Source organism: Cydia splendana, chromosome 1, assembly GCF_910591565.1.
Source record: "Cydia splendana chromosome 1, ilCydSple1.2, whole genome shotgun sequence".
Lineage (NCBI taxonomy): Eukaryota > Metazoa > Arthropoda > Insecta > Lepidoptera > Tortricidae > Cydia > Cydia splendana.
Window position 1 is genome coordinate 9,860,997 of NC_085960.1, and position 19,493 is coordinate 9,880,489.

At 38.0% G+C, this 19,493-nt stretch overlaps 2 protein-coding genes and 1 long non-coding RNA gene across 3 annotated transcripts in view; 1 reads left to right on the top strand and 2 right to left on the bottom strand.

Annotated features, from left to right (window-relative positions):
* The window catches only part of LOC134796505 (uncharacterized), a 363,632-nt gene that overhangs the window by 319,881 nt on the left and 24,258 nt on the right, over positions 1 to 19,493 (top strand). The gene's annotated exons all lie outside the window — the stretch shown is intronic.
* LOC134790548 (serine protease inhibitor 42Dd-like) lies at positions 308 to 6,730 on the bottom strand. Its single transcript, XM_063761382.1, has 7 exons — positions 6,557 to 6,730; positions 5,341 to 6,011; positions 4,817 to 4,990; positions 4,253 to 4,469; positions 1,877 to 2,091; positions 1,253 to 1,435; positions 308 to 590 (listed from the first exon to the last, which is right to left on the bottom strand). The coding sequence occupies exons 1-7, from the start codon at positions 6,567 to 6,569 to the stop codon at positions 309 to 311; spliced, it is 1,755 nt and encodes a 584-aa protein (XP_063617452.1). The 5' UTR covers positions 6,570 to 6,730; the 3' UTR covers position 308.
* On the bottom strand, positions 9,120 to 17,662 carry LOC134796696 (uncharacterized). Its single transcript, XM_063768870.1, has 5 exons — positions 17,029 to 17,662; positions 16,769 to 16,917; positions 16,123 to 16,356; positions 13,606 to 13,844; positions 9,120 to 9,333 (listed from the first exon to the last, which is right to left on the bottom strand). Exons 1-5 carry the CDS (start codon positions 17,660 to 17,662, stop codon positions 9,120 to 9,122), a joined length of 1,470 nt encoding a protein of 489 aa, XP_063624940.1.

The window sequence follows — 19,493 nt, forward strand, 5'->3', positions numbered from 1 at the left end:
CGTGGAATGTATGGGGCCCAATTGCAATACATTCCACGACACTTCTCTTTCCGAACAGACTCTAATTATTGTATATTATAAAAAAATACGAACGAGTATTTCAATCTGTAAGTATCATTACTACGAGTCAATCTGTTACATTGAAGATAATTTCAAAGTCTTCCTCATTCATTGCTAGGGCACCATTCTTAGCTCAAAAATGTTGTGGAATTGACTCGACATGACATGACTCGTAAAGAAAATTACCTACAACTCAAAGTTTACTTTAACCTTAAATTTTACGCTACAAAAATCGGCAAGATATAAATTTACAATGAAGGGTCTTCAATCTTGGTCATGAACAAAGGCACGTTTAGCTGATTATCCCACAGCACAGCTAAAAACGGCCGATCTGCCCTGAACACAACGGACGGGTTGTCGAATGACAACGCTACGACTGCAACCACTGTAGATGCGGCGGCTGTGGCACCGCGTTCGTCTATTGACATCATGGCAGAATGAACCGCTGAGGAGACTTGGGGTGAGGTGGCGCGGTACAGGCCGATGTGGCTGAGTTCCGATGTTGGGGTAAACATCTTTGTGATTCCCATCTGAAAATATAATGCCTTTTAAATCCTCTTTTTATCAACTATCATAATTAAAATAGCGGTAGGTACTTACTTATTGATAAGTTGTAAAAATGATTGCTAAAGTCGGTCGACAATTCTGTAATTTCGTCATATTCATCAGTCACAAATTCATTTGTACATCTTTAAGAAAACACTTACATTCCGCACCAACAAAAAAGAGCTCCTATGCTCCTCCTAACGACCAGTGACTGACCTGCCTGCCGCGGGTGCCTGAAGGCCTACCGCGAACCACGTTCGACGTGTTGCCTCCCTCATCCCTGTTACACTTACGTACCAATTTACAAGTGCGACACAGAGGCAACACATCGAACGTGGTTCGCGGTAGGCCCGGCCCGGCCCTTAGCCCGGCCCCATAGATAACATGTCAATCGAACGCTACGTAGCGAACGAAACGTAACAGTCACTGTGATACCAATATGGAAGAGTGATAGAGAGACCAAAGCGATGGCTAGGCCGCCTGGTCTGTTTGATCTACCTGCTTTGCAACTTCATACAACTTACAACGAAAAACAGATATTGTGGCTGCCAGTTGTCCGTCGTAGATGGCGTGTGGTTAACCAGATTACCAGACTAGCCTAAGTATAGCTAACCAAGTCTAAATTAGGTTCATTGGGTAGACTTACCTTCGCGAAAATCGGTTGCAGATTAGCGTTACTACGAACAGTGAACTTCGGTATTTCGAGAAGAACATCCTGGCGCCGTAAGTGCTGGTAGTTTGCTAGAGTTTCACCGTCGAGCGACGTCAACACAGTTGATACGTCAGCACCAGGAACGGGCAGCAACATGACTAGAGAATATTCATTGTTCTGGAAATACATTCATTATCATTATATTATTTGCATACAAACAGTTTTACAATACATACAAACAGTTCGACATACCTAACTACTATATAGTTTATTTCAAAGAAGGCTTAAAAATAAACGTCAAGCTAGCATATATCATGTTCCTAGCTTTATGACGGCTTTTTGCAACGGCTCTCTTTGGAAGCCTGGCGCCTAGTTGGTAATCTAACCCCAAAAATTGGCACAAGCACTATACGTAACTTTTACGAAAGCGATTGAATTCTCTCTCACCTTTCAACAGTTCCAACCCAGATGGAAAATTAGGCCACAGTCCAGTTTCCTTGAACTACCAGTAAACAAATGCTCATGCTCAAGTTTTGCCGATATAGAACTAACTCTTTAATTGACTTATCAATCAAATTAACATCTCAATTAACATGCTATCTCAAAGAACGTCCTTACCTCAAAAGGTAAAACGATAACCATGGCTTGATTAGCCTTGTCTAAACCAGCCCTGAAGCCACTTCGCAGCGTCATGAACGGAACAGATTTTTTGCTTCCATTGCTCAGATTAAAGTCCTGTAGTGACGTTTCTGATGGTTTGAACATGGTCTCCCATATACCCTTGAAGTATATCGCATTGGCAAGCACAAGTTGAGTGTTAACACCGATGGAATCTGAAACATTTAAGGATTATCAAATTGAAACAGATGTCATATACATATATACAAAGGAAAATGTGACGAAGACCTCCTGTGCCCAGGGCTGATATCGAACAGATACAGATACAGATACAGATTTTTATTGGTAAAATAATTAGATACATTTTACAAGTCATTCAGTTCTTATATTTAAAAATATTATTAACAATAATAAATTAATATGCCTATATAATAATAAACCAGCGCGTCTCTTGCATTCAAAGCAGACGCCATAGCGAAACACATGCAAACACACACACACACACACATGTCTAGATTTCCCTCCAAGGCATAAATAAACGAACTAACTACTATAACTTAGTTTTAGAAACCCTCACCACCATTTTCAACATTTCTTTTGGCGAAAGAACATGGACCCAGGCTAGCCTACCCATTAGGTTGGGCGGCCTGGGCATCCGCAAAATTTCCAGCGTGGCGCTACCCGCTTTCTTGGCTTCGGTACACGGTGCTCAAAACCTTATCGGGAAAATTTTAGCCCCTTCCCTTGGGGTCCTGGAGGCTTCGCACTGTACCGAGGCCAAGAACGTATGGCATTTGACATGTCCTAACACAGACCCGCCTGTCAACCCATGTTCGCAGAGGCAGTGGGACGAGCCTCTCTGCCGTCTAACTAGGAACCGTCTCCTAGATTCGGCACTTAGTCCGACAGATCGAGCTTGTCTTCTTGCCACTGCGGAATGGGAGTCGGGTCTGTGGTTACAGACTCTACCATCCTCAACTGTGGGCACATTGTTGGATAACACAACATTCCGTTTGGCCACATGTTTAAGAATAGGGGCATCAACAAACATGCCCCACCGGTGCCAATGCGGAGTTATGGTGGATAATCTGGGCCACCACGGCCTCTCATGCAGCCGTAGCGCTGGAAGGATCCCCCGCCACGCCAGCCTCAACGACGTCATCCGAAGGGCCCTTGTCAGTGCCAAGGTACCGGCGGTCCTCGAGCCCAACGGTCTGGCCAGGGTCGATAGCAAGAGGCCCGACGGAATGACGCTGGTGCCTTGGAGTATGGGACGGCCACTTGTCTGGGACGCTACGTGTGTAGATACCCTGGCGCCGTCCCATATTCCAGGCACCAAAGGTGGCGCTGGTGCGGCCGCATCCTCGGCCGAAAGCCTCAAACGCCGCAAATATGTCACACTAGGTAGTAGCTACATATTTGCGGCGTTTGGAGTAGAAACCTTGGGGCCGTGGGGACCTAGCGCGCGTCGCCTCTATGAGGAGCTGTCAAAGCGCATCATAGAGGCCTCCGGTGACCAGAGGGCTGGCCTATATTTTGCCCAAAGGATCAGCATTGCCATCCAGCGGGGCAATGCGGCCAGCCTTCTGGGCACCCTACCTACGGACCAAGACTTAGGGCAATTTTTTTATTTATAAGTTTAAGGGCCACTTGCACCATCTCACTAACCCGGGGTTAAGCGGTTTAACCGTCAACCCAGTGTCAAATTGTACTGGTAACCATGGTAACTGCAGGTTTAACCGGTTAACCCCGGGTTAGTGGAATGATGCAAGTGGCGCTTAGTGTTTTGTTGTAAAGTTGTAATAATGTTATTAAATAAATTATAGACGATTTAAAGATTTTAAAGATACAAAAGCTGGCTATGCTTTCGGTGGATGTTTGGTAGGTAGAAAATCAAAAAGGTACGTAGGTACATAATTTAAATCAGACTTTTTCAAAGATCGATTAGTAGTGGGAATTCTGTATTAGGTTATTAGTAGTTACTACCTAAACATAATTCCCACTACATAATTAAATCGTTGTATTTTGTATCTCAATTATAATACTACCGAGTGCACTTCAATATTCAAGAAGGAAATTGCATTAAATATTTCTAAAGGCGCCCTCATTTCGTCTGCTTATCGTAGTTTGTTTAATTACTGAGTTCGTAGGTAAACATATTTTCTACTTAGTATTATGGCTGTGATTTAACAAGGATTCATTTGACTGTACCTGTCTATATACCTAGTGTTAGGGTGCCGCGTGCCTATTAGTAGTCAGTAGTCACGAGTCCACGAGAGACAGAGTACACTAGTTGTTGTTGTTTTCGTGCTAACGTTACTTTATGAAGTCTAAGAAAGCCGCTAAAACCAAAGCATATATTATTAAAGTTCTTACCTGGTGATACCAGCCTGTCAATCTGGTCGTTTGTCTTACTAGCAATCCAAGAGTTTATCTCCCGGGCAGCAGCGTTTGGGTTATCAAAGCTGATTCTTGATACTTCGCTGCCAAAGTTTTCAATGGCAAAATTCTTGAAATCACGGCTAAGCTCGAATGAATCTGCTGCGAAAATACTGCACGCTGATCGCAAAATGTTTCGTTCGGTACCTCGCTTCTGTAAACGTAAAGTTAGCCTTTGTAAGCAACAATACAATACGGTACTAATCCTCTTTGAGCGATCACTTCCAGGCAACTAAATTCGAAAAAAAAATAGGAGTAAAAAAATGCAATACATAAATCTCCAACAATAAGAGGATATTATAAACATACACATATAGTTACATACTTACATATACATATAAACACAATGTCAAATTACCCACGCGTGTAAAGATGATCAATTTTGTTGAAATGTAAGAATTTACTGACAACATTTTAAGCTCAACCCGATTCAATTGGTAAATTATTAGGCAATGCTACAGTTATCCATACACAGCCATATTGTAAATGCGTATTCCTTACCCGGAAGGCTGTATTCATAAGTCGAAATGCTTCAGCTGACTTCGCCGGAGACAATCTCAATGCGTTTGAGACCTGTTCTTGAGTTACGCCCGTGGCGCCAGCTTGCAGGAGAGCCAGCATATTTACCACGGACATTGGGGAAACCACAACGTTTGATTGATTCCCTCTTGCACTCTGAAACAGTCAAATAGAGAAATAAACAAAATTACCTTTATAAAAAGATGCTTGAACCCATTATTAGGCAAGTACACGATTATTTGTGATTTCTCCAATATGTGTTTTTGTTACACTCGTTGCTAAAAAAAATTTTTTTTTTTATCGAATATCAATCTTCTTGTATCATAATTCATAAGTTATTTATTAGAATTGTGAACAAAACCGTTGTTTTAGTGTTTTTTATTTATTTATATTAATGACCACGACTGTACGGCCAGTAGGTAATTACGATTGTATCAAACGTCTTAATTATAAATTCATTAACATGGAGTCATGCAATTCTCAGTAAAAAATCAAACAAAGCTTACCTTCATCATAAAAATACCGACATGTGAGATAACCGCAGACGCAAGTTTCACATCCTGCGTCAAATTCACCTGCTGAGAACTTTGAGATAGAGGAACGTCGGCTCGAGTTGTATATCTGTTGTCACCACCGATGTTTGATTGCATTAAATTTTGCTTGGAATAGTAATCTTGACTTGATTGCAAAGGCGGTGCAAGTTCTATGCTTTGTTGAAACTGGTAGTTCGGATTTTGGTTCAAATTCGGATTAAATTGCTTCTGGTTTTGAACATTATTCTGATTTACTGGCAGATTCTGATTATGTATATTATTTGTTTGACTCTGTAAGTTTTCGTTTTGATTAATTGTTTGGTACTGATTCTGTAAGTTACCATTTTGAATTGCTGGTTTATTTACGTTCTTATATCCTTCATCCTGTTTGTTATCATTTCTTGTGTTTCGTTGTGCTTGTTGATCAGGTCGCAAGTGACTGTCAAGGGACTGCGTCTGCGCTTGTTGTAGGCTGGCTTTTGCGTCATCACTACTTAGATTCACGTTGTTAAAGTTATAAGTCTTGGGCAAGTTATCTTCGAAAAATAACTGTTCAGATCCAGGTTCATATCTATTGGAAGTCTGTGTCGGTTTCAGACTTTGGGAATCTATTCTTATTGTCAAGCAGACTATTGTCAATAAAACTGAAACAATACAAATTATGGAAAATTGTATATTCGGTATAACTATACGCATATTACAAGAATTCCACTACGTACGCGGTTTCAAGTAAAAAGTATATTCCTGCACTTTAAAACAATGACAATGTGTCGTAAAATGCACCACTGTATTATAGGTCTCGTGTATCGTACTTCAAACCGACCGGCCTGGCCTAGTGGGTAGTGACCCTGCCTATGAAGCCGATGGTCCCGGGTTCGAATCCTGTTAAGGGCATTTATTTGTATGATGATACAAATATTTGTTCCTGAGTCATGGTTGTTTTCTATGTATTTAAGTATTTATATATTACATATATACATCGTTGTCTGAGTACCCACAACACAAGCCTTCTTGAGCTTACCGTGGGGCTTAGTCAATTTGTGTAAAAACTCGGTGTAAAAATGTCCTATAATATTTATTATTTTTTTTTTTTTAAATAACGGTACCTTGCGATCTATTTACAGAGGAAAACAAACATCGACCTAAACCTTACCGAAGTTAAACATAACCTAAACTGGATTTTACTTACTCTGAAACTTCATGTTGTTTTAAACTATTTTCTTTGTAGTTTCACAGTCTCACTAAATAGGTATTAAAATTTTATTATCAATATAATTACATTGAGTTTTAAGTTGGTAGAATATTTTTTCGGTTTTGTCACTGTGCGCTACATGACCGGTCTCTAAGAGATCTCGGGATGGACTATAAACAAGACAATTAATTCTGACGAGTGCGTCGTAGTGGTGAAGTTTTTAAAATGGAATTTACTGTAATGTCAGCAAGGTGCTTGTTTCTATGACACAGTAATGCTAATATCGCATTATCAACTTAGCTTCCACTACCAATCAGGTTTCCGTTATGGATTTTCCTCTTAGCCGGTTTCCTTGTTGTTTCGTATTGCATTAAATTATTTATATTTTTCGAAATAGTTAGTACGTCAGAAGGGAAGGGATCGGGAGTAAAACCGTTCCTCGAGAACAACACCTACCTATTTCTGTATTTTGGATTCGCGGAAGCAAATCTGTGTTTTTACAAGCGCATGAGTCAATTCAATATGTCGTATGGTAGGTATTTAGAAAGGCTTATTATTAACCGGGCAACTAAATGATTAAACAGGAACTTTCATTGCGCATATAATAATATAATTTGGCTGTGCATTAATATTTTAGCGCCAAAAAAAATATTTTAGCCTCAAATAGGCGTTAGGTTGACCGTGTAATGACCAAACAAAATATTTTAAAAGAACTTAATTTTTTAATTAATAGATAGCCGTTTTCTTTTTAAAATGTGCTTCATAAATGGTCTCCAATATATTAATTCAGTTGCCAAATAAATACTTGGTACCTGCCTAAAAATAATCAAAAGCTGTAACGGCATTAAAATACAACTCATATTGATATATTTTAAGGCTCTGTTTTTTTTGCCAAACTATAAATTTTAGTAGCCATTTCTATTTTTTTAAACTACCCAAATTCGATTAATTAGTTGACCGGTTAAATACGTGCCATTTAGAAATACAGTATATGACGTGTAGGTACAGGGTAGGGTAACCGCTTACCGTAGGTACCTACTTAAGGTGGATCGTATGCTGTTTTCCTCTGTTGTCTAATTGTATGTTAGGTCCCTTTTAACCAATATTATATTATAAATGTGACAGTTTATATGTTTAAAAGTGTATTCCGATTCCGCCTTCACCTTTATTCCAGAATTTAGTTATTCCTTAAATCCACCAAGGGTGTGCAATGCGGGTTGAATTTTAGTACGGGAGTATTAAGGAATAGGGGATAGGGTCAGTTTAACGACTATTAGGCTTATTTTTGTGGTTTCAGAACCTCAAAAAGTGTAACGTAGGTACGGCAGCGCACTTGCAAGACTGAAACCGCTAGAAATAGACTGAAAACGCAAGTAATTAACCGCAGTGCGTTCTAAGCCTTACGCGGACTAGGTATGTATATCTAATTATCTAAGAAGTCGCATTCGCAGACTACAGATAGGTACTGGTTTGGTTGTATTGTCTATGTGTTAGGATAAATATTAAGTAGGTACCCAGTTAATAAAAGTATACGTTGTCTCCTTAAAATATTTAATCTCCTTATTTTTTTATCCGTGTCCACACTAAAAAAATATGTTAAAATGTTTTAAAAGTACCTATTATTCACCATACCCTTTAAATATGTGTCGAAGTCTAGTCAAAGGTCCCACTTTCTCGTTTACCATAAGGACGAGATTTGCTTGTATATTTATACTAATAACCAATCAAAGCGTCCTTATGGCAAGCGACAAAGTGGGACTTTTGCGTCGAAACGACATACATTCCTAATTAAAGCGGATTAAAAAATATTAAACTCAATTTGATCAACGACTGATTTGGTGTTTGTTGTAAAAAGGTTAAATATTAAAATTTATCATGATAAGTCAAAACTTGAAACGTCTAGGTTAAATTGAGGTTACAGTTGATAAGTCAGATTAGGCAAGTATTTTACATATTAATTTACAGATACGCACATTAAAATTCGGTGAAACAAACAATGTCTATCTTGCCCGCCAAGTTTCTTCGCTCTATAATAAAATTGTATTTAAATTCTTAACAATAACTAGTGACGTCATATAATTTAATTTATTCTTTATTTTATAATTCACATGTCATTAAATTGTTGCTAATCAATCAAAGTCCAATTGTACATATACTTAATTACGTCACATTTAAACACCACATAATAAAATTACTACACATTAGACTATTTTTTTTTTACTAAGATTTTAAAATTTAAAACAAACCGCACCTGTACACTTTAAAATTTAACCAAACGAGTACTTAACTCTTACTATTAAAATTAGATTATAACATGTTTTTACAAAAATAAGGAAACGTGGACATGATAAGATAACAAATTGATTTGAATAAGTATTATTTTTGAACGCAATCTTCTTTCAATTCGATTATTTAAACAATAATGGATCAAGCATTTAAAAATACCCGTGAATGCTGATTTATGTACGTATTGTTACTAATAAAAGTATACTTTCATTGAGCATAAATACTGTCCTTAATATTTACTGTCCAGGTGCAGTTCCTTTCCTCCCTAAATATTTTAGTTCAAAATATCTGCGGTGCTCCTAGTGTCCATGACAGCGAGCTCGTTGGCCGCACTCACGAGGGTCTGCGCGATGTACTTCGGCGGCATTCCGTACTGCTCGAATATGAACTTGTAGCTGTAGTTCTTCGCACCCACCACGCGCACCGCGTGCCGAAGAATGGTGCACGTGTGTGACATGTTCCCGGCCTTCCTTTCTGCAGCTACGTACCTAAATCAAAAGGAAGAATTGAACGATAAGGTTGACAGTTAAAACTCATTGCCTATAACACAACTAAATAAATTAAATACGAGTAAGGTCAATGTGGCTAATTCCGTCATTAGGGGTTATTCCGTCCACTAGCGTTTTTCTCGAACAACGAACAACATTGAACATTTCGACGACAAAGCAGCGATTGCTTTTAGTTTCAGCAATCATCAAAAGCAAATGTTTTTTAAATCAAAGAAATATACGCTTGTGGACAGAATAACCCCCTATGGCAGAATCAGCCACATTGACCCTACCTAGCTTAAGTTTATTAAAATTATAGTTAATGTCCTATCTAAATGTCGGTACTCTGTGCAATTACTCAGTTGTGACAAAATAGCGCTTTTTCTAAAAATTGCTACCTTGAGAAAAATATAGGTAATATAGTCATCGGTTGTGAGAGTGAGTACCATAAGGGGGATTCCCTCACGAGTTGTATTTACCCGGACATGCATTCCAACGACTTGAATTAATTTAGATGCTCAACCCATACAACCATTTCCAGTCGCCGTTACGACGCGGTGTTGACACATCTTGTGTCGACACCGTCTGTTTCGGTCACAATTCCAGTCGCAGAGTCGTCGCCGTGTCGACACAGTTACCAGAAATGGGGAAGGGTCGACACATGACACAAAGTGACATAAAGTGTGGTCGCCGTGTGCACACATTGTTTCGGGTTTGCGACTACTTTATGCCAAAATCATTCGTTCATTTTGTTCCTGTCAAATGGAAACTGTCAGATGGAAAAATACTTAAATAAAAATAAGTGACATTAATACGCCATCACTAAAACTGATTACAAGACGTAATTATATATTGTTTGCATTTATATTACAATAGGACTTAAATTATTATGGGGAATTAAACTGCTCGAGTGATTTGATAAACTAAGTGTAATATAATCAACGCGCCACCACATTGTTTTAGTTTAGCCGGAAATGAAATTGTTTACTTCTCAGTGCCTGTGTTCATAACTATATTATTTGAAGCATTTTTAGTACTTCGATGCGTATACTATACTTAAATAACAGAAATAACGCTTTACATACTACGAAACTTGTTAATTATGATGTATAAATATGGTTTAAGGCTGAGAAATATTGCAGTCACAAAGTAGTTGCAATGTTTCGACTTTGTGTCGACTCTGTGTTGACACATGACACGCGCTGTCAAAAGTAATAACAAAGTTACTGGTATGTTACTGGATTTGCAAAATGGCTCCTTGTATTGATTTGTTTTCAGATATTCTCAAAGTGTAAAAATTCCGTGGTCAGAGATGGGCATTAATCGATTAACTGTTTATTCGACTAATTAATGGAATAAAAAAAGTTAATTCTCAAATTTTAATCGCGATTAGTTTAGTCGACCTAACATAGATTGAAATTGAATTAATCTGAATATTAATCGAATAAATTATCGATTAAATCTCGATTGAAAGTTGACAGGGGGCCATTTTTGTACGTAAAAATAATAGAAATGTCTTGCATGCAGATGGTAGCAAAACCCTTTGTCATAAAAGTCGAGATGGGTGTCGATATATAGGTTTTAGGGAGTGCCGATTTCGAAAATAATGACCATTTTGGAATCCGAAATGGCGGCCATGCACTGTGTCATAAAAGTCGTCATGGATGTCGTTTTATACGTTTTAGGGGGCCCCAATTTTGAAAATGATGACCATTTTGGAATCCAAAATGGCGGCCATGCACTATGCCATAAAAGTCGTCATGGGTGTCGTTTTATAGGTTTTAGGGGGCGCAGATTTCGAAAATGATGACCATTTTGGATTCCAAGATGGCGGCCATGCACTATGTCATAAAAGTCGTCATGGATGTCGTTTTATAGGTTTTAGGGGGCGCAGATTTCGAAAATGATGACCATTTTGAAATCCAAAATGGCGGCCATGCACTATGTCATAAAAGTCGTCATGGGTGTCGTTTTATAGGTTTTGGGGGGCGCAGATTTAGAAAATGATAACCATTTTGGATTCCACTTTTATGACAAAATACGTAGCCGCCATCTTGGATTATAAAATGATCATCGTTTTCGAATTCTGCACTCCCTAAAACCTATAAATCGACATCCGTGAAGACGCAAGTTATCTTTATTTTCAGATCTAACAAATTGCTACAGAATACAAAGGACAAAAAAGAAGCGAGGAGGTAATGAAACAAGCAAATATACAGATGATTCCTCGACGCAATTGGGTGATTCTTAAATTGTGTCCAGATTTTTTTTGTCATAAAAGTTTTTATTTTTCACATATTACTCTCACAAGTTCCGTGACATTTCGACCTTGTAATTTTTTAAGTAAATGTTTTTGTTTATCTATGAGGATCTCACTAGAATAGTATAATCAAGGTATGTTTATATTTGATGAATGAAATAGTAACGCAAAAAAAAAAATATATTTGTGTCATATATTATATTCCTGCCGAAGACTTTTATTTTACCTTTTCCTTCTACACAAGTTTGGCCAAGTAATAAGAATTTAGGGCTCTCAATTTTATTTTGACTTCTGCAACAGTAAAGCTACGAGGCCATGTTTGGTATCGTTTTCGTATAAATTCGCAGTACCAAATTTAGTTAAGGTATCACATTGACACCATTCCGAAGTAAAAACATATAAACTTATTAAAATACTTTCTTTTAAACTCCTCTTCACGCTTAAACTGCTGAACAGTTTTAATTTAAATTTGGTACACATATATTTTGAGTCCCGAGACAGGATATAATAAGTTATCTCAAAAATCATCCTTTAAAGGTGTGAAATGAGGTGTAGGGGGGAATTCAGAATTGACTTCTTGAAGTTAATACTGTTTAAGTTTAGGTGAAGTCATGTTTTTTCATCATTTTTAACTAAATCAAAGATGTAGACCATCCCAAATTTCATATAAATCGGTTCAGCGGTTATTGATTTCCCGTACAAATTTCCACGCCACTTTTCACACCTTCAAAAGATGATTTTGGTTATAAGATCTATCCTATGTCCTGTTCCGGGACGCAAACTATTTCTATACCAAATTTCAACGAAATCGGTTCAGCGGTTAAGCGTCAAGAAGAGTTTCAAAAAACCGGCCAAGTGCGAGTCGGACTCGCGTATTAAGGGTTCCGTACATTAAGTCCGACTCGCGCTTGACTGCACATTTCTAATAGGTTTTCCTGTCGTCTATAGGTAAAGAACTATTTTGTGTATTCAGACGGACATACATACAGACGCACGAGTGATCCTATAAGGGTTCCGTTTTTTTCCTTTTGAGGTACGGAACCCTAAAAAGATTTATTTTTATTTTGTGGAATGGTGTCAATGTGATATCTTAAATGGATTCAGCACCCCTGATTTATACGAAAACGATACCAAACACGGCCTAGCACCTTCACTGATATAGATATATCAAGATAAAATTGAGAGCCCTAAATAAACTTTCAAGAGCGGATATCTCAAAAACTATTCAACATATCGAAAAAATTTACGGAATAAACTTGTAACAAATTAAATTAACTTTCATTTTGTATAAGTGGCCATGTCGCTGAGATGCATAGTTTCCGAGATATAATCGAAAAACGGGAAAATGGGACCTTCAAAGCCCCCTCTCTCCCCCCCGCTCAAGGGCTACGGCCGGGGACTTTTGATATGTTCACCTCCTAACTTGTCAAACCGAGTTACGGAGTCAAAAATTGTGTTCCGAGCATTTCCCTCTACAACTTTTAGAGCATTCGTTGCCTGACCTAAGTAGCTTATTGAATTTCTTTAAAAACTTTTCTGTAAAAGGTTGACGGGTGTTGGGTGTTTATATGGTTTCGGTCGATTATTATCATTTGCATTGCCCATGATGACTTACTAGAATTACGAGCACACGAGACACTAATAGTAGTTTGACAAACCTTGGTTTTCAAGAGGTATTTTATATTGACATTTGCTGTCACAAATTTGCTGTCAGAGTTAGTCGCAAACCGCACGCAAAGTGCACACAAATGTGTCGACACCTTGTTACGGAAAAGTGTAGACACGGCGACGACACTTTGTTTCGAAACAATTCTAGACACATTGTGTGGACTCTGTTACGACACATCTGACATTTAGTTACCACTTTGTGATTCTGCGACTGGAATGGTTATATGGGAAGGTAGTATAATATAATGCTCACTATGTAAATATTCATAAATACTTATTATTAATATTTTTTTCTAATTATACCTTTAAATTAACATGATAGAACATTGTTAGTTCCCACTTACGCCGGACACCTCTGCAGTCGCGGTATCAGCTCCTTTCTCTTCAGCAACAACAAAGCATTCCTTATAGAAGCCGCGGCCACCACGGACGGGTACTCGGGGCAGAGGCTCTTGTTGACCATCATCCCGCAGAGGCAGAGGAACGTGGTGGCCACTTCGATCTCGCCAGGCCGTTCTTTGTTGCACCACCAAGCGAAGTAACAGAGGTAGTCTTGGGGCACTATTGGTTGGCGCGGAAATTTCTGCAGTAAACAATAATAATAATAAACTATAAATGTGTTTAAGTATATGTATTTTTTATCGTTTTGTAAGTGTTTTTATATTTTACTTTTATATTCATATTATAAATAACCTAACTTGAGATGAAAAATAAATAAAGAGAATATAAACTATAATAAACTGATTAAAATCAAATACAACTAATGAAACGTCGGATTGTAGTATGAATTCAATATACGCGATATAATCCGTTTCAATAGTTTTATTTCATGAGTGACTATAGCGGTCCCCGAAGACAATATGATTAAAATCAAGTAAGGTTTGTTGGAATAAGTGCGGATCAGAGTTTGTAAGTGTGGATACACAATTTTTTATCAAGCGATTTTTTTGCGAGCGATACTACAAATATTTGTATTAAAGGAAATATGAAAATGTACCGCTTCCGACAGGACTCGAACTTGAGACCTTTCGGGACACCGGTCCGATCGCTCTTTAACCAACTGAACTTTCGTAGTTATTTTTACCATCAAAATAATTATTTACGATACAAGTGCAGAAAGTAGGAAATACGCAACGAGTGGTGAATTGGCGATTGATAAATTGAGTTGCGTATTACATATTCGCACGTGTATCGTAGAACGTTTTACAGTAGGTACATATCGACGGTGGAAAAGAGAAACCCCTTAAGCGACATTTTGAATGTAGTTGAGTTATATATACCGTTGGAATCAGTTTTTTTTTCTGCGTCTTTTAAGCCGGGTTACATAGCGATCTGATGACTTTGTTGTCGGTTAAGTTAGGTTATTAATAGTGGACACATTTAAATACCCCCCCTTTATGCGACACATAATTTGATTTAAATTTGAACTACGTCACTTAAACTACACACAAATTTATACTTGATCGCTTAAAGTGATTTTAAATATTGCTTGAATTTGTAGTGATGGCGTTAAAGTGTTTATTACAAATACTGAATATATAAGGTTAGGCGCTTAATCGTGTCTTTTGGTATTATGAACAACAAATGCTGTCGGTTAATTGGTTGTCACAAAATTTATGACAGAATTTGCTCCTTTAAGCGACACGTTGAATTTTAGCATTTATGTCGCTTAATGTATTTGTTAAAACTTGCTTTAGTCGTTTAAGTGAAAGATCTAAAAGGTATCCTGGGGCTTAAATTATCGGTTTTACCTGTCAATCGTCGCATCAGTGTACCAATTTTAGTGTAATTTACCTGTAAATGGCGGTTTTATGAACACGAAGTAACCAGTCGGTCACTACAATCGGCAGCGAACATCGCGGGGAGGCGGTTGTCTCGCTGTTTGCCGTCACAGACAGCTAGGTATGTACGTACGATTAGTTAATTTATGTTTTGTCCTTTTCTAGCAATGACAAATGTCGAAGTGACAGATAGGAACAAAACATAAATTAGCTAATACAGGTTTGATAGACGTTTATGAATAAGCAGGTTAATGTTTAATATTTAGGATTATGTATGGCATTACTAGTATTACAATTAGTGTTTAATAAATTACTAACACTAAGTTTTTAAAGCACAAGAGTGATTAAAGAAAGTACAAACTTGCTATTTACATAAACAATAGCTATCGTTTTTTTTTTGTTTTATTTACTTATTCATGTTTACCCTGTACATTCCTGTTTTTTCCGGTTTTAGGTTACAAGGTACCCGTTTAAGATGACATAATTATCAATAATTGTGTTTATATTGGATTTAAAATATACATAATAATTAATTATATTAGTTGCATAGGTAACACAATTCTGGACCACAAAATCTCTTTAATAATAATGAGAAAACGTTGTCCACACTATAGTTGCTTAAAGTAATATTCCAGTAATACGTATGATATAAAAGGTCGTTTCATTGTTTTTTTCTAGTATCTGCCTAAAAATTGTAATATCGCTTAAAGGATTTCTCTGGTTTTATCTTAAGGTCACTTTTAATTAAACGACATTTATATCAGAAGATTCTATGATTTTTTTCAGTAACGTTACTACTAATGATTAGGTATTACAATTTAATAAAATACGTTCATAGAACTGAAGTCTTTAAAACAACTAGAAAAAAAGTTACGATTTTTTTTTGAAAATGTATACTTTTAAACGCTCTCCTGTAAAGTTAGCAAAATGTCGCTTAAGGGGTTTCTCCTTTCCATCGTCGATATGGTTCTTTAAATTGTCGATGTAGTTGTACGTAATGTGCTTATTATAATATAGCACAGGGTGTCGTAATGGAGCACCAGATGTACTGTAAAAGTATAAACAGTAGATACCACATACCAATCTAAGCAATATGACTTTCTCCGCTTCCAACAGCCTCTCCTGCGTGAAGGCATGATTAGCGTATTTGACAAGCTTGGATGCAGGCGTGAGCGGGCCGTGGAGCTTGGAGGCGATCCAGTAGGCGGCCGCGGCCACTAGCTGCATGTTCTCGAGCGTCACGTTGCCCGTGGCCAGCACCGCGTCCAGGTACCACACCGCGGTCTGAATGGTGGCCGGGTTGCCGTCTATGCCCTAAGTTTAATTTCAATATCAATAAGAAATATCACTTATGACCAGACTATGACACTTAATTTGAACTATAAAGGCTTCGTGACACAGGCGCGTTTTCCGGGCGGGGCGTGACGGGGGCGCCGCTTTTACATATAAAACCCTCACGTCCCGCCCGGAACCTTAATACGAAGTTATATTTTATAAAACGAAACACTTATGGAATACCATAAAGGATAACTCACGTTAGAAAGGCCCGGGTCCGGGCCGAGGCATCCGACAATTTGTTTTCTATAGAAAGCATCATCACCATAGAAAATTAAGTGTCGATTGCCTCGGCCTGGACCCGGGCCGTTCTAGCGTGAATCATCCTAGTTTTTCGTAGAGCATAATTCTCTATGGATAGGAAATTATTCTTAATTAACATAATACATACGTTAATTTTCATCAGCCAGTTGATAACGCACGCTCTCGTCTCACTCTTAACCCGTGGGAGGGCCACTGGTTTCGTTTCGGCTTGTAGAAGGAATGATAGAATTTCCCCTGTGTATTCTCTGTCCATGCTGGCCATGTATGATTTTTGTACTGTAAATTAGATGACACAAGACTTGAATAGTATTCCAACCATTAACATTACATAACATTTACAAAAGACACTAAATAAGAAATAGGTATTCAAAAATTTTAGTAACATACATAAATCAGGTGACTGCATCCTCTCACGAACTGATTGATTGAAATTCAGTCTCCGTTTCGCTCTGTCATCTACCCTTTCGCGATTTTCCAGTGGTGTTAAACCTTGTAACTCCCTACTATGAGGTCTTTTCAAGCTTCGCTTTATATTCTTTACCCTGGCTGGAACTAATGTGTTAAGAGCCGGGGTACTTGCTGATATCCGCTTCTTATTAGCAAGGCCATCTTTATCAGTGAAATATATTTCCTTTTCGTTTGCATCATTTTCTTCATCACTGCTAACAGTAATGACGCTCGGCTCTGAAATTCTTCTCTTATCATCTTGGTAAGCAACAAAATTGTAGTCGAAATCTTCACAACCCCGTCGCACTGTTACGAATTTAGTGTCAATTTGAAAAGGACTTTTTGGTCTATTAACAACGCTTTTGTTTTTTGAATTGCTTGGGCCAGCCATGCATAACAAATTTAAAGGCACATTATGGTTGAGACCATTAGGGCCCGATAAAGTATTCAACGGGGGTCTTTCGTTTAATTTCTTCAGCAAGTGGTTCGGCAGAGCCGGCAAAGGTGCCAGGGGTAAAGGAATCCTTGTTTTCGCTTTTACATTTTCTTTGTCTTGATGCTCGTATTTATCCATAATATACTTCACTAAAGTCACTTTATACGTTATTATTTTATATTTTTTTCACTTCCAGACACGACCAGCGCGACCGTTAATATGTTTAAGCTGAAGACAAATTATGCCGGCTAGGTACATAAAATCTCACAACTGGTCTATGCTATAAAAATATAGAGGGTAGGTAGTCTACTAGAATACTACCCTCTATATTTTTCTTACGAAGTTAACCCTGTAGATCAAGGCCTGTTCACTTCCTAAGAAAGTTATGTCCCCAAATAATTGCGCATGTGTGCGCCTTAATCTTCTATGTGTGCGTTGGCCTCCGGGAAAAAGTTGCGAGTAATAAAAATAAAAACATTTTTCTACAGCAACATTGCTCCCAACTCTGATTTAAATTATCACGAATTTTATACAATATTAATCATAAAACGGGACTTAAAACGCTTAAAACTTAATTACATGCGATTAAGTTTTATAATGAATATTTGCTTCCAACTGTCTTTATCAATGTTCATAAAATATATGGAGGGTAGGTACGTCTACCCACCATAATAAAAAATATATTTGTCAATGACTCTGTCCAACTGCTGTGGTTAAAGTTCATAACGAAAATTTTATTTATTAACTCTTTAAATAATACATACAACGTGTACCGCTACGTACCACTTAAGACTGTAAGTCTGTACCTACATGGATTACAGCAATGCACATAGAAAATGTGCTAAATGCGGAGCAACGGCTGTTGAAGCAGCCAGAGTCAAATTTACAACTTTAGTGGGTTCAGAAGGAACCGAGTCATAACGCATCTGGAAAGCGTATTAATTAACCGTGAAGAAATGTATGAATACAAGTTGGAAATCTGTGTAAAATGCCGTATGTAAAGTGTAGTGTATCTGTGTGTAAAGTGTAATAGGTAGGCATGCCTAATGTTATTTGTATAAAAGGTACTGAAAACTTTGTGAATGCGCTTTATTAATGTCTATTTTTTTATTAAGTTGCCAGTTGCCAGTTTTCAGTGTATATTTTTATATGTAAAACATTTTTTAATAAATAATATATACTAGCAAAAAGCAGAGCTTTGTAAGGGCTCGCGGAGGTTTTCTACCTTAACGTACCGAACCGGTTGCTGTCCGGTACGCCTGTCTGTTACAGCTTTTACTTTGTCCTTTAAAAACGTGTCCAGACGACAAAATCAAATTGCCAATATCATCCACACGTAATATACAATTTCATAAGTGCATTACATCCTACACGGTCGCCCAGTACTTTTTGTAAGGAGCCCAACTGGCTTTCCTACATAATGTTGGGTCAGCGAGCCAATGTACTTGAATTTATTTTTGCGTCCACTCCACACAATTTATCGAAAAACTATCCCGTCTGGACACCTACTGGCGGTAATCACGCTGCTCCGCACATAAACTAACACACACAGTTCCACTAGGTACAGCCAGGGTCCAGCATCAGCTCTATCTTGGGTACTGCTCTTCCAAGTTCTCATTAAGACGTGTCAGATGACCAAAACAGCGTGTGCCTATGTTGCACCAAACCTGAGTTCCACTAGGTACAGCCAGGGTTTAGCATCAGCTCTATCTTGGGTACTAATCTCCTAAGTGCTCATCAAGACGAGTCGGATGGCCAAAACAGCGTGTGCCTATGTTGCAATAAACCTGAGTTCCACTAGGTACTGCCAGGGTTCAGCATGAGTTCTATCTTGGGTACTGTTCTCCCAAGTGCTCATCATGACGAGTCGGATGTCCAAAATAGCGTGTGTCTAGGTTGCATCAAACCTGATCGAGTTCCACTAGGTTCAGCCAGGGTTCAGCATCAGCTCTATCTTGGGTACTACTTT

Bases quoted from the DNA above. Each gene is read 5' to 3' on its own strand.
- LOC134796696 (XM_063768870.1), bottom strand. From the start codon at position 17,662: ATGGATAAATACGAGCATCAAGACAAAGAAAATGTAAAAGCGAAAACA. The intron at 13,845-16,122 runs GTATGTGGTATC...TGTTTACTGCAG, and splicing joins AAGTCATATTGCTTAGATTG to AAATTTCCGCGCCAACCAAT. The intron at 9,334-13,605 runs GTAAGTGGGAAC...CTTTTGATTTAG, and splicing joins CGACTGCAGAGGTGTCCGGC to GTACGTAGCTGCAGAAAGGA.
- LOC134790548 (XM_063761382.1), bottom strand. The intron at 4,991-5,340 runs GTAAGCTTTGTT...TGACTGTTTCAG, and splicing joins TCGGTATTTTTATGATGAAG to AGTGCAAGAGGGAATCAATC. The intron at 591-1,252 runs GTAAGTCTACCC...TTATATTTTCAG, and splicing joins TGCAACCGATTTTCGCGAAG to ATGGGAATCACAAAGATGTT.